General features: G+C 46.3%; 1 protein-coding gene across 1 annotated transcript in view; it reads right to left on the bottom strand.

Moving 5' to 3' along the window:
- The window catches only part of fam83c (family with sequence similarity 83 member C), a 32,204-nt gene that overhangs the window by 6,514 nt on the left and 3,382 nt on the right, over positions 1–22,308 (bottom strand). The window contains exons 2-3 of the mRNA XM_038803725.1: positions 14,807–14,974; positions 13,155–13,279 (exon numbers count right to left, since the gene is read on the bottom strand). Coding sequence (XP_038659653.1) covers positions 13,155–13,279; positions 14,807–14,974 — 293 coding nt within the window. The remainder of the gene's footprint in view (positions 1–13,154; positions 13,280–14,806; positions 14,975–22,308) is intronic.

Genomic DNA, 22,308 nt, shown 5'->3' with positions numbered 1-22,308 from the left:
TGATGGGCTGACGCATCCAGGCACAGCGCTGCAGTGATCGGAGGAGGTACTGAAACACCGTTCCTGAGATTAAATCCCAAGACTACTCTGAAAGAAAGTCCTGGGGGCAGGAGGGTAGGAGATGCCCCAGGGATTTGGGAGGGGAGGGGGGGGGGGGGGGGGGGGGGGGGGGGGAGAGAAGGGTGCTGGTGCTTCAAAGTCCCGGAACGTAGTGCGCTCCAAGTCTAAAGGATCCTGCAGAGAGGCATCCCCACACTTTCTGCCCCGAAATGGGTCAAAGTTTTATTCTTGGTTGCCCACCCTACTCGTCAGCCTGAAAACTGAAGCTGGGCAGGAAAAGGCCCTTAAGAGGCCATTAAGTTGTCACTTAAGGACCCTAATAGCGAAAGGTTGGGTTTCCCACCCAAGGCCCTACTGTGAAGTTGCGTCTGGGTTTGAGCGGTGGGTGGGAGGGGGACGGGGGGGGGGGGGGGGGGGGGGGGGGCATGGAGAGTCCCGTCTTGGGGGTAGCATAACATTCTGTCCATAGTTTCCTGCAGTTTGTTTCGCTTCTTCCTTGAATAAAGGATACAATCACTATTTTCCAATCTGTTGGGACCTCTAAAGAATCTAGGGAATTTTAGAAAATTCCAATCAATCCATCCACTACCTCAGCAAGACACGAGGATGCAAGACTAGGGGACCTGTCAACCTTTAGTTCTAATATTTTTCTCAGTATTCTCTCCCTGGTTATTGTAATTGTTTTAATTTCCTCCCTCCCTTTCACCTCTTGATTTACAAGTATTTCTGGGATGTTATTTGTATCTTTTACGGTGAAGGCAAATCCAAAATATCTGCTTCTGCCATTTTCTTGTTTCCCAGATGGGCGGCAAGGTAGCTCAGTGGTTAGCACGGTTCCTTCACAGTGTCAGAGACCCAGGTGCGATTCCCGACTTGGGTCACTGAGCGGAGTCTGTACGTTCTCCCCGTGTCTGCGTGGGTTTCCTCCGAGTGCTCCGGTTTCCTCCTACAAGTCCCGAAAGACGTGCTGTTAGGTAATTTGGACATTCTGAATTCTCCCTCCGTGTACCCGAACAGGCGCCGGAATGTGGTGACTAGGGAATTCTCACAGTAACTTCATTGCAGTGTTAATGTAAGCCTACTTGTGACACTAATAAAGATTATTATTATTTCTCCAGACTCTCTTTCGAAAGTCGCTGTCTGGGCCTGGAGTTTGTTGCCCATCCCTAATTGCCCTTGAGAGGATTGTGGTGAGCTGCCTTCCTGAACCGCTGTACTCCATGTGGTGTCGGGAAGAAATTCCAGAATTTTAATCCAGAGACAGTGAAGGAATGGTCTTGCTGAGGTAGTGGATGGATTGATTGGAATTTTCTAAAATTCCCTGGATTCTTTAAAGGTCCCAACAGATTGGAAAATAGTGATTTCAGTTATCCTTTTTCTTTTTCAATACTTGTAGAAATGCTTAGGGCTGCATTTTCACAGCCACTGAGGTGTCTCCAACTTAATCAAATTGCGTTGGATTCCTGATTCTATTGGACCTGCTCCCGAACCCGGCACCCAACATTTTGGCCAGGGAAGGGGAATTGGGGTGGAATGTAGTTTGAACATCTGTGATTCCCAGTGGCAGCTACACATGTAAAAATGTAGCTGCCTTCAAACAGGTTAACTAGCCAATAGGGCAATGATCAACTCACAGCATGCGGGCATGTTGAATTTCTACAATTGGAATATAATCAAGTGCATATGTGCCTGGGTTTGAAGGCTGTTGGAAAGTTTTGAGTAAAATTCATCAATATAATAATCTTTATTAGTGTCACAAGTAGGCTTACATTAACACTGCAATGAAGTTACTATGAAAAGCGCCTAGTCACCATATTCCGGCGCCTGTTCGGGTACACAGTGGGAGAATTCAGAATGTCCAATTCACCTAACAAGCACGTCTTTCAGGACTTGTGGGAAGAAACTGGGGCACCCGGAGGAAACCCACGCCAGGAATCAAACCTGGGACCCTGGCGCTATGAAGCAACAGTGCTAACTACTGTGTTAGAAGAGGCCATTTGGTCAATGCGTCTGTACTAGCTCTTTGAAAGCTGCCCGTTAGATCCACCTCCAATAGCCCTGCAAATCTCTTTCTTTACCGGATTTCCTTTTGAAAATTACTGTTGAATTAGTGGGCAGCATGGTAGCATAGTGGTTAGCACAACTGCTTCACAGCTCCAGGATCTCAGGTTCGATTCCCTGCTTGGGTCACCGTGTGTGTGGAGTCTGCACGCTCTCCCGGTGTCTGCGTGGGTTTCCTCCGGGTGCTCCGGTTTTCTCCACAGTCCAAACATGTGCAGCTTAGGTGAATTGGCCATGATAAATTGCCCTTAGTGTCCAAAATTGCCCTTTGTGTTGGGTGGGGTTACTGGGTTATGGGGATGGGGTGGAGGTGTGGGCTTGGGTAGGGTGCTCTTTCCAAGAGTCTGTGCAGACACGATGGGCCGAATGGCCTCCTTCTGCACTGTAAATTCTATGATCTATGATTCCATGAACATATTCCTTTCAAAGTGTGTTCCATATCACAAAGAGCTAGTACAGGGGCAGCAGGGTAGCATGGCGGTTTCCTCCCACAGTCCAAAGATGTGCGGGTTAGGTGGATTGGCCATGCTAAATTGCCCGTAGTGTCCTAATAAAAGTAAGGTTAAGGGGGGGGTTGTTGGGTTACGGGTATAGGGTGGATACGTGGGTTTGAGTAGGGTGATCATGGCTCGGCACAACATTGAGGGCCGAAGGGCCTGTTCTGTGCTGTACTGTTCTATGTTCTATCATAACAACTCGCTGTGTAGAAACATTTCTCCTCATTATCTCAACCTAACCCCACCCCCACCCACCACTGTTTCCTCAGGTTGCACAACTGTACAGAACGCAAACATTCCTGCACAATTTAGCCCCTTTTATTATACCACATGTGTGCAAGAACATTTAAAGGACCTGTGCACTTAAGTGAATCAAACAACATTTGCGCCACACAAGTGCCAAGCAATGATCATCTCCAACAAGAGAGAATCTAACCATCACCCATTGACATTCAATGGCATTACCATTGCTGAATTCCCCACAACCAACATCTTGGGGGTTGCCATTGAACAGAAACATAATTGGACTTGCCATATTAATACTGTGGTCACAAAAGAAAGCCAAAATCTAGGAATTCTGCAGCAAGTAACTCACCTCCTGGCTCCCCAAAGTCTTTCCACCATCTACAAAGCACAAGTCAGGATTGTGATGGAATACTCTCTACTTGGCTGGATGATGCAGCTCCAACAACACTCAGGAAGCTCGACACCATCCAGGACAAAGCAGCCCAGCTTGATTGGCACCCCATTTCCCACCTTCAACATCCCCTCCCTCCACCACTGACGCACAGTGGCAACAGGTTGTACCATCTATAAGATGCACTGCAGGGACTCACCAAGGCTCCTTTGACAGCACCTTCCAAACCCACAATCATCACCATCTAGAAGGTCAAGGGCACATGGGAAATCCACCCCAGTTCCCCTCTGTCCAGGACCATCCTAACTTGGAAATATGTCGCCATTCCTTCACTGTCTCTGGATTAAAATTCTGGAATTTCTTCCCTACACCACATGGAGTACAGCGGTTCAGGAAGGCAGCTCACCACAATCCTCTCAAGGGCAATTAGGGATGGGCAATAAACTCCAGGCCTAGACAGTGACGCTCACATCCCAAGAATGAATTTTTAAAAAGCTGCACAGCAAAAGAAATGTGAGGATATGTTGTCACCCGCCCCCCACTGTTTACGTAAAGGTTCACAAACAGCAAACCAGTGGTTATGCTAATTGAACAGCAAGCCCGAGTTTGGCAGTTCAAATCCTTCCGTGGCACTTTTGTGAAACTGAATTTAATAAATATGGTAATCTGTGGGTCACCACCAAAAACAAAATAAGGCTGTTGTGTTACGTACTCTGGGATAACACAGGCTGCAACTGGATGCAGTTTTAACGAAAAGATACTCCAGACCTTGAAGTTAGTTCAATCTGATTTATTGCACGGTTAGCACAGTTCTCTGTGAGTGTGATTCTCTGCTAACCTTAGTGTGGTTACTCTGTCTGACTGAACCAGACTAGCTCTTAGCCATATGCTGGAGGTGTGATACTGTACATACACCCTGACTCACTCTGTAGATGTTCATCTGTGGAAAGAGGCGGAATGTGAGTGCCTCATGCCTTTTATAGTGAGATACCACTCCTGAGTGTCCTGCCTGCTTATTGATCATGTCCTGTTCTCTGTGTTCATTAGCTGCCTGTCAGTGCCTGTCTGCATATCATTATCTGCATGTCATGACAAATTCCTGCAGCAAACTGGTTCTCTTGCATTCTTCAAGGAAGGGAACCTACCAGTTTTAGTCTATTTGTGACCCACCTGCCAGTGGTAGTAGAAAAACTATACTTGTTCAATTCACCTCACAAATAAACTGAATGTCGATCAAGTCTGAATGTTCAGCCACTCTCATGGCAGATGTGCAAATATGGCATCAGATTCTTTTGGCATATTTCCAATAATATGTGAGCTATGAATCATTTGTTTCTTTTTGATGTACAAACAGTTTAAAGGATGTATTCCCAGAATCAACTGAAAATGCCAAAACTGAGATTGATGGTGTCACAACACCCTGGGCCCTGTGCACGGTCAGGTCCAGCCCCACTTGACCCTGAGTCGCAACGCAGGTGAAATTAGATTTTATTTTAAATACCCGAGATCTTTGGCAGAGCCCAAAAAACTGGAGTCACCTGGTTTGTAACTTTAAAACATAAGTGACCTTTCATTATGTACAGTTTTATAATTAAACAGATAGAAAATGTAATCGACTATCTAGTGTCACTTTTCCAACTTCCGCTTCCTAGCCCTAACACACAGACACACTTGGGAAAGGGTGATGGAAAGGGAGAAAAAAATAATAAAAATAAAAGGATAAGGATTTTTGATGCACTGGGGTGACTTCCAGTCAATGTCTTTCTGAAGTTCAGGCTTTTGTTTTGATACTTCTTCCTTCTGGGCTCGAGATGGTTTTCTCTGGCAACCCTAATCCTTTTTCAGCAGACTCAGCATTATTTCAAGTTCATGGGCAGCATGGTGGCACAGTGGTTAACACTGTCCCCTCACAGCTCCAGGGACCCAGGTTCAATCCCAGACTTGGGTCACTGTCTGTGCGGAGTCTGCACTTTCGCCCGGTGTCTGTGTGGGTTTCGTCCGGGTGCTCCGGTTTCCTCCCACAGTCCAAAGATGTGCAGGTTAGGTGGATGGGCCATGCTAAATTCCCCTTGGTGTCCAAAAGGTTGGGTGGGATTACTGGGTTCCGAGGATAGGGTGAAGGCCTGGGCTTAAGTAGGTTGCACTTTTCAAGGGCCGGTGCAAACTCAATGGGCTGAATGGCCTCCTTCTGCACTGTAAATTCAATGATTCTACGATTCACAGCAAAGGTTGTGCCAGGCACGCAATGCTTTCAGAACAATAGAGCAGTTCTTTCACTTCAGAACGCGAGAGAGAGTGAGAGTGAGCGAGAGATAGAGATAGCGCTCCATTCACTTCCAAGGTCTAAACACTTCTGCCCAGTTCTCTCAGAAAGCATCACGCAGGAACCAATCACTTACTGTTGTCAGGCAGAATACTGTTCCTGACCAACCCCATGTTTGCCAGTTAACCACTTGAACCCAGTCCCTCCAAAGTTGATTCCCAAGATCCACTTGGGTTTCTCCTCTCCAAAATACAAAATCTGGGAACACTATCCCGGCAAGCAGCCTGTTTCACTTTTAATCTTCTGTTGAAAGGCACATCCCTAGTATGAGTACTCGGGCCAAAATAAACAAAGTGGGAACAAAAGAAATAACAGGGACTCTTACAATGGATCATTGTTAGGGAGAGATATGAAGAGTTATTGAACTAAAGTGAATAGATGGAGTTTAGATACAGATCTACCACTCAATTATATCCAGTTTAACAGCTTTGAGGGATCTCCTATCCCGAGGCAGCCAGCCCAAGTAGGTGCGATTTGAGAAAACTGTTTGATCTTTTTTGGATTTGCTTCGCCATCTTGGATGATAAATCAATATCCCTTTGTGTAATTTCAGCTATTCCTAAATTTAATTCTTCATGACCCTGCAGTAGACTCTAAAGGGAGAATGGTTCCTCTGGCGCCAGCTATCCTCCAATGGCAATTTGCACATTCCCCAAATCTGGCAACTTGGAGTCTGGTTGAAGAGTTGAGGATCTTGCCTGCCGGCTGAAGAGCCAGCAAGAGAATCCCGCAGCCTCTATTCCAGAAATCGCACCAAACCACAGGCCAATCAGGCAGTGGCGAGGCCAGTGGCGGCGGGTCATGGCTGGAATCAAGACCCTGGGGTGGAGGTCTCGTCTGCCGAGAGCTTCCAGCCTATTGGAGGTGGGTCGTTCTTGCTCTCGGCAGCACCATGGAGGCGGCCATGGCTGCTGCTGAAAGAGCATCATCCCGCCCCCTGGAGTCCTGGGGTTGGAAGCGACCCAGGACAAAGCTAAGTGATGTCAGAGTAAGGGGCATTTGCAGGCTGGGGGGCTGCGGGGAACTGGAGACAGGTGGGGGGGGGGGGGTGCGGGGGGAAGCTGTCAGCGCCCCCTCCTCTTCCTGATGTCTGATCCCTCAATCAGACACGAGTGCCTTTGACAGAGGGACTCCCACCTCTGCCCTGCCGGAGCTGACAATCTGCCCCCAGGGTAGCAGCTGCTGGTGCCCCCCACATGGTGACAGACCCAGCTGCTGGTGCCCCCCACATGGTGACCGAGAGACTCCCACCTCTCCCCTGCTGGAGCTGACAATCTGCCCCCAGGGTGTAGCAGCTGTTGGTGCCCCCCACATGGTGACAGACCCATCGGCAGCTGGGTCAATCCCAGTGATGGTGAGATGGGGCCCTTAAGTCGTCCTTATTTGCCACCTAAAGGACTCAATTGGATTTGGGTGGGAAGATCAACCTCCAGCCTTCCCATCCAGAAGGTAGCTCAGGTGAAGACAGGGTTTGGGTGCCCCACTATTGGGTACTACCCAAACACAGGCCGTTCCAGCTTCAAACCCCCAACAAGATTCCAACTCTGCTGATTTGGAATCTCAGGCCAGGAGGCTGTGGGCCGCTGTTGTCTACAGAATTGCACATTTGCCTTCTTACTGCACCTTTCACCTCTTCAGGATTTTTCAGAGTGCTTTGCAATTAAGTGTAATAACAATAATCTTTATTAGTGTCTTACATTATTATTAGTAGGTTTACATTAACACTGCAATTAAGTTACTGTGAAAAGCCTCTACTCGCCACATTCCGGCGCCTGTTCGGGTACACGGAGGGAGAATTCAGAATGTCCAATTCACCTAACAGCCCGTCTTTCAGGACTGTGTGAGGAAACCGGAGCACCCGGAAGAAACCCACACAGACACAGGGAGAACGGCAGACTCCGCATAGACAGTGACCTAAGCCAGGAATTGAACCCGGGGCCCTGGTGCTGTAAAGCAACAGTGCTAACCATGGTGTTACCGTGCGGCTACTGTAGGTGCCATGGAGCACGGCGCGGCCATTGCAGGCGCCATGGAGCACGGCGCGGTCATGGAACCGGAAGTGCTCAGGGCGAAAGCTACGAGCTCTACGCTGCCTCTCTGATAGCCCCCAGCAAAACGGTGAATTGGTGGCCGTTTTGCACCAGTTTTCCTGGAGTAAAACATCACCATCCTCACGCCTGCGTGGGGACTTAGTCTCAAAAAACAGAGAATCCAGCCCCACTTTTGCTTTTCTTCAAAATTACTCCCATTCGAGAGGGCAGATGGGGCAGATTAGTTTAAGGTTTCATTGCACAGACAGCATTCCAGACAGTGCAGCCCTTTCTCAGTACGGCTCAATTCTGCAGGGAATCATTCCCCAGCCTGTTCCTGTCCTTACCCAACATCCATATTCCAATTGGGATCAGTGATTCCTGATGTAAGAACTCTGGCTGCTTCCGACACAGGGCAAAACAAAAACAGTGAGAAAATACTGAATCATTGTTGTTTAATAAAAATTGACTGCTGGCTTTGAAACTTTCTTTGCTTCTTTTAAAATTCAATGGACCCCAACAAGCTCGGAGTGTTTGCTCATATATTTGCGTTGTTTGGCCCCTTGTTCCGCACTGTAACCAATCACTGTTTGTCGATGCACCATTTGTCAATGTACTCTGTTGATTATTCTTTTACGTACTGTGTACGTTCCCTTGGCTGCAGAAAAATACTTCTCATTGTACTTCGGTACATGTGACAATAAATCAAATCAAATCAAATCAAAATCAAATCAAATCAAAATCAAATCAAAATCAAATCAGTCACAAATGAAAATCACCCAAAATCTCCCCTTCCAATCAGCCAGTTTTACAGGTCAGTTGTTACCCCTGGCTATAGGTGTTTCAGGTAACGCAAGTGATTCTGTGAGGGTAACATTGTTTAATGCGCGCAGTGTAACTGGCAGCTCCATCTGCCTCTCAACCACTGGGGCAAGATTTGTCGATATTCGGTGGCTTCTCATTGGTTCCCAGTGGCCGGATTGGTAATTACAGGATATTGTAATCAAATTATGTGATATCAATGTGTGGAAAAAGGGAAGAGGCTTTATATTTTGCATTGAGTTATGATCAGGAACATTCAATCAAAAATCAGATTTAATATTTTTATGACTCTGAATAGTAACTTTCAAAGTGGACTTTGCATGATTTAAGGGGAACACTGCAGGATAGTGGAGGAAAGAGCGAATGGGAATGGGACTAACTGGATTGTTCTTTCAAAGAGCTGGCATAGACACGATCGGCTGAATGGCCTCCTGTGCTAAAAGACTCTATGATCTGAAATCAACAAATAAAGTAAACTTAAATAAAATCTGCCACCATGCTGGGTTTATACAAATAGGACAGGTTTAGATTTTGTGCAGGAAACCGTGAACAGAGCTTACCTTTTATGTTTTTTTTCCCAGATACCATCAGGTCTGTGGTATATTTTTAGCCCTGTTGTTTTTGTAAATCTCATGATGTCTAGTGTTCCTTTTGTTTGGGTGGGAGGAAAGGTTCTGTTGCATATTTTTCATGACAACAAGGAACGCTGAGTGGGGATCAGTGGAGATGATTGTTTGAGGATTAATGAGCGTGAAAGAGTGAAGGAGGCAAGTCGATACACATCACGGAACCAGAATCACCTGAGGGGGAGGATTCTGTCTGTATAATCTGCCGATCACACAATACTGGGATCTCAGTAACTTTCCAGTTATGGAACCTGGCAACGGATGTTGAACATTTAGCCTCTCAACTCTGCTCTGCCGTTCAATTTGACCAACTGGACCTTCAGTTCATCTACCCACTATAGCTGCATACTCAAGACAAAGCCGTCAACCTCGGTCTTGGCATTTTCCATTGACCCAGCCCCACCTGCCTTCTGACAGGAGTGTTTTTCAGACTCGGCCTCGCCTTCAAAAAATGTAAAGTAACCCTGGTGATAGACTCAACAATTGTTATTTTAAATAAAAGTTTACTTTTCCTAGTAACTCATTTTAAAGAAGGATCATCCGGTGACAATGCTGATTGAAATTGGTCCTCCCAGTTTTCTTTCAAATAACTACCCAGCGGAACGGTAGCACAGTGGTTAGCTCTGTTGCTTCACAGCGCTAGGGATCTGGGTTCGATTCCCGGCTTGGGTTACTGTCTGTGCGCAGTCTGCATGTTCTCTCTGTGTCTGCGTGGGTTTCCTCCGGGTGCTCCGGTTTCAAAGAACAAAGAAAAGTACAGCATAGGAACAGGCCCTTCGGCCCTCCAAGCCTGTGCCGGCCATGCTGTCCGTCTAAACTACAATCTTCCACACTTCCTGGGTCCGTATCCCTCTATTCCCATCCTATTCATGTATTTATCAAGACACCCCTTAAACGTCACTATCGTCCCTGCTTCCACCACCTCCTCCGGCAGCGAGTTCCAGGCACCCATTACCCTCTGTGTAAAAAACTTGCCTCATACATCTCCTCTAAACCTTGCCCCTCGCACCTTAAACTTATGCCCCCTAGTAATTGACCCCTCTATCCTGGGAAAAAGTCTCTGACTATCCACTCTGTCTAGGTCCCTCATAATTTTGTAGACCTCTATCAGGTCGCCCCTCAACCTCAGTCGTTCCAGTGAGACCAAACCACGTTTATCAACCTCTACTCATAGCTAATGCCCTCCATACCAGGCAACATCCTGGTAAATCTCTTCTGCACCCTAACTTTCCTCCCACAAGTCCCGAAAGACGTGCTGTTAGGTGAATTGGACATTCTGAATTCTCCCTCTGTGTACCTGAACAGGCACCGGAATGTGGCGACTAGGGGCTTTTCACAGTAACTTCATTGCAGTGTTAATGTAAGCCTACTTGTGACACTAATAAAGATTATTATCCACTGATTTACAATTCAGCCTTCAGGCTGAAACAAATCTTACTTTTGACATACACTGTACAGTTCCCACTGAGTATTGTGACAAGATGGAGATCGAGGGACTGCCTGTGATACATGATGAATTTAATAAATACAAATCTGCCCAAATTGGTTGTTGCTTTTGCTACATTCCGACGGGAAATTGAAAATGTTTGGGAAAGACTTTATATAAACACAAGGGACTGGATTCTCCGAGCCTCCTCGCTGAAACCGTGTTTGCCGCAGGGGGCGGACAATGGTCGTCAACCCGGAAATTGGGACCGCCGCCGCTCCCATGATTCTCTGGGGAGTCTCTTGCGCGCAACCAAGCGGCGCGGGTAAGGGGCCATTTACAGACCCCACCCCCCCGTGATTCTCCGCGCAAAACTGGCCGAGTTCCCGACGACGTGGTTCTGACCACCTAACGGCCGTCGGGAATGTCAGGTGGCGGCTGTGGATTCATTTCGCGCCCAATCTGATGGGGGGGGGGGGGTATCGATCACCAGGGGGAGGGGTCTCATAGATGACCAGGGGAGCAATCGGGCGTCACGCGATATCAGGGGGGGGGGTACATTTTTGGTGCCGCTCCACGGTCCAAGTCCGCCATGTCCCCCGGGGAGGCCGTGCCCGCTGTGCGCATACGCGGACTCCCGACCGGAGGTGCGGGGCCCCATATCCACAGCCAGAACTGCGAGAAGCACTCCGGGGCCCTGCCAGCCTCCTGCAGGTAAGGACTTAAGGAAAGTCCAGAGTGCAACGCCAGCATTTTGACGCGAGCGTGGGGGCATTGCACCATTATTGGAGAATCCAGCCCTCGTGACTTCTTGCCTTAAAATCACCAAGTGCTGGGACCTCTCCTGAACCTCTTTCTCAGCCTCTCTTCACGCAAGTCCCCACTGCACATTGACATACACACTGGAAAACAGGAACCCAAGATACAATTAAAAGCAGGAATTATGGATGATTTCAACTCTACTCACCTGCCTGTCTTCACTCACTGAGAGTTGCCGAGACACTGAGATTAATTACAGAGCCCTGAGTGAAAATGATCAAAACAGCAGAGCCCATAATTTGTTTTCCAATCTGTGTGTGGGGAAATTGGCATTGCTGGAAAAGCCAGCATTTACCATCCATCCCGAATTGAGCATTGGATCTTCCCAGATTGGGAAATACATTCAGCCATTTTGACCTCAGGACAAGGGGCAGCGAGAAATCTATTAAATCTAGCAAAAACTCCCAAGGGAAGCTGTGCTCCCGATTGTGTCTCCTGAACAATATTGGAAACATTGCCAAACACAGATTCAGCAGGGGAACAGTGGGGGGTGGTTCTCATACATGGTCACACCCATCATCTCACAACTTAACCAGTGTCGGCCTGCAACGACTGGTCAGTGGGCCAACAGCAAAGGAAAGGACTCCAAATTCACCAACTTTACTGCTCCAATTGCATGTGTTGCTTTTTAAAAATTAAATGTCAACGGATGCCAATTGAAGCCTAACGCTTATTCCCTCTCCCACTCTTGGTACCTTTGTTGAATTCATTTCCTGGAAGGACATCAATATCACTCCTGACGCTTCCCCATATCGAGCGCAGAGCCAATGCTGATCTCAAACCTTACCCGAATGGGAGGAAGGGAAGAGGAAACTGATGAGGAGTGTACATCAGATGAAATAAATTAGTTGATCGAAGATTGAGACTGAGCCACACTGTTGGAGCTAATGTATGGTTTCACAACAATATTTACCAACTTACATTTATATAGCATCTTCAATATAGTAAAACATCGCAAAACAAAACTCAGATAATTGATACTCTATAGAATCCCTACAGTGCAAAAGGAGGCCATACAGCCCATTGGGCTGACACAAAACCTCCAAAAGAGCACTCTACCTTGGCCAACTCACCCCACTCTATCCCTGTAACCTTGCACATTGATCATGGCCAATCCATCTAACCTGGACATCTCTGGACCGTAGGAGAAAACCGGAACACCCAGAGGAAACCCATGCCGACAAGCGGAGAATGTGCAAACTCCACACAGACAGTTACCCAAAGCCTGAATCGAACTCGGGTCCCAGGCGCTGGGAGAGGACTTTGGACAAGTGACTAAAGGGTGGGTCAATGAGGTAGGTATTAGGGAGTGCCTTAAAGAAGAGAGAGGCAGAGAGGTTTAGGTAGGGAATTCCACAGTTTCGGGCCCAGGCAGCTTATGGTTGCCCCAATGGTGGAGCAAATCAAGTGAGGGATGCACAAGAAGCCAGAGTTGGAGGAATGTGGTGCTGAGGGGGATGTAAGGCTGGAGGAGGTTACAGACAGTGTGAGGAGTGAGACCACAGAGATATTTGAAGATAATGAAGAGAATCTATTTTTAAAAATTGAGGCATTGGTTGACCAGAAGCTAATGTAGGTCATTGAGCAGGGGGGTGAACAGGTCATGGTGAGAGTTAGGACATGGTGAACAGAGATTTGGATCAGCTGAGTTTTCTGAAGAATTGAGGGTGTGAAGCTGGACAAGAGAGCACTGGGACAGTTCAGGGTGTGTTTGGATGGTTAGAACCTGAAAATGAAGGCATGAGAGACATGCTAAAATGTTGGAAGTTGGGAAGAAGGCTTGGAGGCATAGACCAGGTGATAGTTTGGCAACAATTGAAATAATTAGTGCAAATTACATTTGCATCGTTTACCTGTATGAACCTGCCACCACCTGCTCCAGGTCAATGATCATGAACTTCTCCAGGACCTGACCATTAAACTTCTTCCCAGACTTTGTACAGTAAGTGTCTCCCATCACACTCCTGATTCGCATGTTCTAGAAGGGAAAAAAACTACAGTACTTTTACTGAGCATTTGGGAATGTGAGAGAGAGGGATTAATCGGGCAGTAAAATCAGGTTCCGGTGCTTTAACTTGAACTAAGAATAATGCAGATTGACATTGTCTGGTACAGCATGGGGGTCAACATGAGTCTATATCATTGCTGGAATGAAAAAAGGCATTGAGATGGGTCTGGATCCGATCAGTACCAGTGACAATTTAGCTATTGTAATGATGTACATTATACATTCATTTATACAGCAGCTTTAACATAGTTAAACGTCCCAAGACACTTCGCAGGTGAGTTATCAAACAAAATTTCACATCAGGAGATATTAGAACAGATACCAAAGAGGTTTAAGGAGAATCTTCAAGACAGAAATAGAGTTGGAGATGTTTAGGGAAGGAATTCTAACACCGAAATGACTGCGGCCCAGTTTTGAAAGCGGGTTAACAACCTTTAAAAAAAAATTCATTCATTCAAAGAGCTATACAGGCACACCAAAGGTTCATGAAAAATGTTTTCGACTTAAAACCTTGATCTAAAGGTTTTGATGTATAAACATCACAGTCTAAATTTACCCAAAGCAATGGGTTTCCTAATCATCCATCTGAATGACCAAACACAAAGTGCTCAATGCCCACAGCACCAAGGGGCATCCGATGCCAGTTCCCCAGAGGAACAGCATCTTTTTAAAAAAAATTTAGATTACCCAATTATTTTTTCCAATTAAGGGGCAATTTAGCGTGGCCAATCCACCTACTCTGCACATTTTTTGGGTTGTGGGGGCGAAACCCACGCAGACACGGGGAGAATGTGCAAACTCCACACGGACAGTGACCCAGAGCCGGGATCGAACCTGGGACCTCAGGGCCGTGAGGCAGCTGTGCTAACCACTGCGCCACCGTGCTGCCCCAGAGGAACAGCATCTTGCTGAGTATTGGGTTCATTGCAACCCTGGCTTTTAGTTTGTAATGTGGGTGGAACTCCTGAGCGACATATTGAATGTTGTAGAAACTAGTTTAACTGGGGCACGTGTTCTTTGTGCTGCTCCCATGTCAAAGGGAAAAGGAACTTATCCCCCTACATTGTATCTTGTTGTGCGGAAGGCACAGGGTAATCATAAGGCAGAAGACACGGAAAGGAATCCACTGAAAGTGAGAATGAGGGAAAGAGTTATTCTAATATAAGGAAACATCTATTCTTCTCCACAAGGGGCTGGTTTAGCACAGGGCTAAATCACTGGCTTTTAAAGCAGACCAAGGCAGGCCAGCAGCACGGTTCAATTCCTATACCAGCCTCCCCGAACAGGCGCCGGAATGTGGCGACTAGGGGCTTTTCACAGTAACTGCATCTGAAACCTACTTGTGACAATCAGCGATTAATGGTTTCACAAAATCATAGAAATTCATGGTTGTGAATGGAATCTCCGAGGTCTAAGGCCTAATGTAAAAGAATCTGACATTTTTGATAGACCACCGTGATCTGTTGACATGAGGTAGTATAAGCCAGAGATACTTACAACTGTGAGATCTTTTTGGATGTCAAGCTCATCGCACATTACCATAAAATGCTCCAGGTTGCTCTCATCCAGAAGTAGGTATACGGGGATTCCTCGTTTATTAGAAGCTTCCAACAAGTCACAAAAGATGTCAATGTCAGTGAATAGATCCATCACAATTGCAATGAGCTGCATTAGAAAGAGGACATGAATGATAGAGATATTGATTCCAATCTTTCTCTTCTGCTTTTTGCAGAACAAATTACCAAACGACACACTGACTGCAAAATAGAAAAAAAATCAATCAATCATTGTCTGCCACATGGAGGGGTGTCCAACATCGGAACTGTTGAAGAGTTACAAAGGCCAGAGGGACTGTCGGTAGACAATTAGCCTGTACAAAAGCAACTCTTGTGGAATAAACAGCACCAAATTCAAACCGATGGAGGCGAAAGATGGGGAAAGTCTGTATAGAGAATTGTACGTGCGAGGCAGCAGATAGGATCGCAGAATGTGGATCACAGAATGTCACAACACCGAAACTGGCCATTGTGCCCATCAAGGCTGAGCCCGCCTGTTTGGTCACATGAGCCGCCGTGCTCCATTGCATTGCTCTGAAGAGTCATTCAGTCTCGAAACGTTAATTCTGTTTCTCTCTCCACAGTGTCCCTGCTGATTTCACCTGTGGGAAGTGCACCCATCTCCAGCTCCTCAGAAACCGTGTTAGGGAACTGGAGCTGGAGTTGGATGAACTTCGGATCATTTGGGAGGCAGAGGTGGTCATAGATAGAAGCTTCAAGGATGTAGTTACTCCGAAGCATAAAGACAGATGGGTGACGGTGAGAGGGGCTGGGGGGAAGCAGTCAGTACAGAGATCCCCTGTGGCCATTCCCCTTAGTAACAGGTATACCGCTTTGGATACTGGTGGGGGGGACGACTTACCAGGGGTAAGCCATGGGGTACAGATCTCTGGCACAGAATCTGTCCCTGTTGCTCAGAAGGGAAGGGGGGAGAGGAGTAGCGCATTAGTCACTGGAGCGAAAGGGAAAATGCTGGAAAATCTCAGCAGGTCTGGCAGCACCTGTAGGGAGAGAAAAGAGCTAACGTTTCGAGTCCGATGACTCTTTGTCAAAGCTAACAGACAGAGAAAGTGGGAAATATTTATACTGTGGAGTGAGAATGAAAGATGAGTCATAGCCACAGAAACCCAGGGAAACTGGGTGCTAATAGCCACAGAAACCAAGGGGAAAGAGTGTTAATGGCAGTCCCCAGAGAGGACAAAAGATGTGAAAGGTCAAACAGCAGAGAAACTAACATCAGAGGATGAACTGTAGGTGTGAGGGGAGGGGAAGGGGGAAGCAAAGAGGAGAAAGGTGCAGGAAAGGTGGATAAGATTGGGGGGGGGGGGGGGGAAATTAAATGTATATTAAGAAAGAAAGAAATGGTAAAAGACAGTTAAAATGAAATGAAAACAAATGGGTCGAGGTGGGGCTTGTTTTCATTTGTTTTCATTTCATTTCGGGAGGGTTTAAACTAATTCAGCAGGGGATTGGGAACCTGAATTGTAGCTCCAGTATACAGGAGGTTGAGAGTAGTGAGGTAATGAGTAAGGTTTCAAGGTTGCAGGAGTGTACCGGCAGGCAGGAAGGTGGTTTAAAGTGTGTCTACTTCAATGCCAGGAGCATCCGGAATAAGGTGGGTGAGCTTGTAGCATGGGTTCGTACCTGGGACTTCAATGTTGTGGCCATTTCGGAGACATGGCTAGAGCAGGGACAGGAATGGTTGTTGCAGGTTCCTGGGTTTAGATATTTCAGTAAGCTCAGGGAAGGTGGTAAAAGAGGGGGAGGGGTGGCATTGTTAGTCAAGGACAGTATTACGGTGGCCGAAAGGACGTTTGATGAGGACTCGTCTACTAAGGTAGTATGGGCTGAGGTTAGAAACAGGAAAGGAGAGGTCACCCTGTTGGGAGTTTTCTATAGGCCTCTGAAAAGTTCGAGAGATGTACAGGAAAGGATTGCAAAGATGATTCTGGATAGGAGCGAAAGTAACAGGGTGGTTGTTATGGGGGACTTTAACTTTCCAAATATTGACTGGAAACACTATAGTTCGAGTACTTTAGATGGGTCCGTTTTTATCCAATGTGTGCAGGAGGGTTTCCTGACACAGTATGTAGATAGGCCAACGAGAGGCGAGGCCACATTGGATTTGGTACTGGGTAATGAACCAGGACAGGTGTTAGATTTGGAGGTAGCTGAGCACTTTGGTGATAGTGACCACAATTCAGTTACGTTTACTTTAGTGATGGAAAGGGATAGGTATATACAGCAGGGCAAGAGTTATAGCTGGGGGAAAGGCAATTATGATGCGATGAGGCAGGACTTAGGATGCATAGGACGCATAGTTGAATCACTTGTCAAGAGGAAGAAGGAGGCTTATGTAAAGATGAGACGTGAAGGTTCAGTTAGGGTGCTCGAGAGTTACAAGTTAGCTAGGAAGGACCTAATGAGAGAGCTAAGAAGAGCCAGGAGGGAACATGAGAAGTCTTTGGCAAATAGGATCAAAGATAACCCTAAAGCTTTCTATAGGTATGTCAGGAATAAAACAATGACTAGGGTAAGAGTAGGGCCAGTCAAGAACAGTAGTGGGAAGTTGTGCGTGGAGTCCGAGGAGATAGGAGAGGTGCTAAATGAATATTTTTCATCAGTATTCACGCAGGAAAAAGACAAAGTTGTCGAGGAGAATACTGAGATACAGGCTAGTAGACTGGCTACTAGTTGTTAGCAATTCTGGAAAGTGTGAAAATAGATAAGTCCCCTGGGCCGGATGGGATTTATCCTAGGATTCGCTGGGAATCTAGGGAGGCGATTGCTGAGCCTCTAGCTTTGATCTTTATGTCGTCGTTGTCTACAGGAATAGTGCCAGAAGACTGGAGGATAGCAAATGTTGTTCCCTTGTTCAAGAAGGGGAGTAGAGACAACCCCGGTAACTATAGACCAGCGAGCCTTACATCTGTTGTGGGCAAAGTCTTGGAAAGGTTTATAAGATGTCATGTGAGAGTACCTTTAGGAAATGGATGTTTAAGCAATGTACCTTTACGAAATGGAGCAGCTCATATTACTGAAGTGATGTCAGAGGGTGGGGGGAGCTGAGCTGAGCTCACTTCTGCTTTTGTTTTCAGTTTTGAGGAAAAGAGCTTGGGTGTGTCTGTGTGTGCAGTGAGCTGGATCTGCTGTGATCTCTGCCATGAAAGACTATCTCTGAATCATTTGGGTGATTTAAGCTCATAATAGTAATGTCTTTAACATGATGTGTTTCTGTTTCAAGGTGTTAAGTCTTTTGGAGGTTTGAAGGAACATTTTGAGGGATTACTTAGTGTTGTATTATTTTTGGGGTTATCTTTGGAGTAAGGGGTGTTAAGTTATCCAATGTTTATTTAAAAAGGTTAAGTTGCGTTCATGGAATAAACATTGTTTTGTGTTTAAAAACCCACGTGTCCATAATTGTAATACCACACCTGGAGACCAAGCTGTGTGCTTCAAAAGCAACAATACATTAAAGGGAGAGGTTGGTTAAACTCTATGATACATTTTGGGGTTCTGGAAACGCCTCTCCCATAACAATGAGATAGGATTTATAATCATCTTGAAAGGAATAATTTGATTAGAGATAGTCAACACGGTTTTGTGAAGGGTAAGTTGTGCCTCACAAACCTTATTGAGTTATTTGAGAAGGTGACCAAACAGGTGGACGAGGGTAAAGCAGTTGATGTGGTGTATATGGATTTCAGTAAAGCGTTTGATAAGGTTCCCCGCAGTAGGCTACTGCAGAAAATATGGAGGCATGGGATTCAGGGTGATTTAGCAGTTTGGATCAGAAATTGGCTCGCTGTAAGAAGACAGAGGGTGGTGGTTGATGGGAAATGTTCAGCCTGGAGTTCAGTTACTAGTGGTGTACCACAAGGATCTGTTTTGGGGCCGCTGCTGTTTGTCATTTTTTATAAATGACCTGGAGGAGGGCATAGAAGGATGGGTGAGTACATTTGCAGATGACACTAAATTCGGTGGAGTTGTGGACAGTGCGGAAGGATGTTGCAGGTTACAGAGGAACATAGATAAACTGTAGAGCTGGGCTGAGAGGTGGGAAATGGAGTTTAATGCAGAAAAGTGTGAGGTGAATCATTTTGGAAGGAGTAACAGGAATACAGAGTACTGGGCTAATGGTAAGATTCTTGGTAGTGTGGATGAGCAGAGAGATCTCGGTGTCCATGTACAGAGATCCCGGAATGTTACCACCCAAGTTCATAGGGTTGTTAAGAAGGCGTACGGTGTGGTAGCTTTTATTGGTAGAGGGATTGAGTTTCGGAGCCATGAGGTCATGTTGTAGCTGTACAAAACTCTGGTGCGGCCCATTTGGATTATTGCGTGCAGTTCTGGTCGCCGCATTATAGGAAGGACGTGGAAACATTGGAAAGGGGAGATTTACCAGGATGTTGTCTGGTATGGAGGGAAGACCTTAACAAGGAAAGGCTAAGGGACTGAAGGCTATTTTCGTTAGAGAGAAGAAGGTTAAGAGGTGACTTAATTGAGGCATACAAGATGATCAGAGGATGAGATAGGGTGGACAGTGAGAGCCTTTTTTCTTCGGATGGTGATGTCCAGCACGAGGGGACATAGCTTTAAATTGAGGGGAGATAGATATAGGACAGATGTCAGAGGTAGATTCTTTACTCAGAGAGTAGTAAGGGCGTGGAATGCACTGCCTGCAACAGTAGTGGACTCACCAACATTAAGGGCATTTAAATGGTCATTGGATAGGCATATGGACGATAAGGGAATAGTGTAGATGGGCTTTAGAGTGGTTTCACATATCGGTGCAACATCGAGGGTCGAAGGGCCTGTACTGCGCTGTAATGGTCTATGCTCTATGATGCTGCCAAACCTGCTGAGCTTGTGTTTTTGGTTCAGATTACCAGCATCCGCGGTATTTTGCTTTCATTTTAGTGCTCCATTGCTTCCCTTTTGCTGTAATATACAAGAGCTGGTTTAGCTCAGTGGGCTAGACAGCTGGTTTGTGATGCAGAACAAGGCCAGCAGCGTGGGTTCAATTCCCGTACCAGCTTACCTGAACAGGCGCCAGAATGTGGCAACTAGGGGTTTTTCACAGTAACTTCATACTTGTGACAATAAACGATTATTATTATTATTCCTCCATTCCAAGCAGTTATCTAATTCTCTTAATTAGGATACAAGAACAGCGTCTGAATAATGCCTGCTGGCAGAGGATTGCACAGTTCCACCACTTTTTACATACAGATTTGTTAATAACCTCCCACCTAATACTTTGATGACCATCTGCGTTCTCATTTCTGCTGTGTCTGCTGCTGAGACCACCATCCGTGCCTTCCCCACCTCCCGTCTCGGCTAATCCAGTGTCCCTCTGGGTGGCCTTCCAGCACCCACACTTTATAGAAGTCATCTCACCCGAAGCCCTGCTGCCAGTTTCCGACTGTTGGACCACCAGCCCGGTCCTTACTTAACTGCGCTCGCCCCTCGCTCCTCAACACTGGCCCCTCGCTCCTCAACACTGGCCCCTCGCTCCTCAACACTGGCCCCTCGCTCCTCAACACTGGCCCCTCGCTCCTTAACACTGGCCCCTCGCTCCTCAACACTGGCCCCTCGCTCCTCAACACCTCAATTTAAAAATGTATCACTTTATAATTCTGGTTCAAATGTTTCATGGCCTCACCCCTCCCTATTCCTAACATACCCCAGCCGTGATACCCACCCTAACCCTAACACACCAAACTCCTGGCACCTCTGATTGCGGTCTATTATGTAACCCCTCCTTGAGTCACTCCAACATTGGCAGGTGTGCTTCAATCATCAAGGCCCACACTCTATAATTCCCTCCCCAAATCTCTTCAGCTGATTTTCATCAAGGTCTTACTTGAAACCCACCACTGGCCAACTATTATGTTTCCCTCCCCTCCCTATTCCCTTTGCCCAGAATTCACCTTTCCTTCTACCTCTACATCTTGTGAATTTTTCTTATTATTTTAAAGATATTTGTTGCCAATGAAAAAGATCTATTATTTGCTCTGTCATAACTTGAAGATGTCAATTAGGTCAATGTGAACCTGACACATTTTGGTTCTGGAAATGAAAACATAGGCATTGCCCTCATTAAGCACTCCCCGGTTAAATGGCTCACAGTTTCCCAACAAGACAGCACTTCCTTGACCTCAATCAAATTTTAGAAAAGTACCTTTACATTGAAGCAGTACGTGCCACATTTCTTCTTATACATTTCCCACACTGATCATTCTGTGACCTTTCCAATATTGCCAACTAGTGCTCAACTGGTTTAGCACAGGGCTAAATCGCTAGCTTTGAAAGCAGACCAAGGCAGGCCAGCAGCACGGTTCAATTCCCATGCCAGCCTTCCCGAACAGGTGCCGGAATGTGGCGACTAGGGGCTTTTCATAGTAACTTCATTTGAAGCCTACTTGTGACAATAAGCGATTTTCATTTCATTTTCAATGAGGGACGGTTCTATGTCAAGTGACTTCAGTTATACAGCCTCTTTCACCAGGAAGTCATCAGTACGACTCGAATTACTGCCTTCTGAACAAATATTTCATTGTGTATTTTCATCCCACTGGCCCTTCCCAAGTATAAAGTAACGCAAATGTTCATGAGCAATAAACTTTGAAATAAAAGTGAACTTCGTAGAAATTCAACTGATTGAAAGCTGACCAGATTTGCAGAGCATCTCAAAACGACCTGTTACAGTAAAATTTGTCCGGGGGTGGCCCGGTGGGGCAGTGGTTAGCACGGCTGCCTCACGGCGTTGAGGACCTGGGTTCGATCCCGGCCCTGGATCACTGTCCGTGTGGAGTTTGCATATTCTCCCCGTGTTTGCGTGGGTCTAACTCCCACAAACCCAAAGATGTGCAGGGTAGGTGGATTGGCCATGCTAAATTATCCCTTGATTGGAAAAAAATAATTGGGTACTCTAAATTTATATTTTTAAAAAACAAAAATAGTAAAATTTGTCCAAAGAGATGTTATTGAACATTGAAGGCATTTTAAAAGTTATCAGGTAGTTTCTGGATAGGCTGAATTCTTAGAATAGTTGGCTTGGAAATTAGACTGTGCCCATTTTTGGACATGCTGGAGGGCAGAGTGTATGATCGCAGTGGCTGGAAGTCCAACACTTAACCTCAGTTCCAGAGAGGGCAAAACTGCAGACCGAGAGTGAAGCACAACTGAAGATTGTCTCAGTAAGAAAGAGGAGGATCTCCAGTAACTGAAGAGCCAGCAGGCCCTGCTCGCTGCCTTGGAATTCTCCAAGATTTTCCTCAAAATCCAAAATGAATCCTGGAAAGAGCAAGGTTGTATTCCTTGGGAACTGGGCCAGTCAATTCCTTGACTTCTTTGCCATCGTGTCAGGCTACCTGAAGGTTCTGGGATATGGTTCAGAGGGGCTGGGGCATGTGCCAAAATCTGGGATGAATGAATAGC

The sequence above is a fragment of the Scyliorhinus canicula genome, chromosome 7 (genome assembly GCF_902713615.1).
Source record: "Scyliorhinus canicula chromosome 7, sScyCan1.1, whole genome shotgun sequence".
NCBI classification, from domain to species: Eukaryota; Metazoa; Chordata; class Chondrichthyes; order Carcharhiniformes; family Scyliorhinidae; genus Scyliorhinus; species Scyliorhinus canicula.
This window is presented reverse-complemented; position numbering and strand designations above follow the sequence as displayed.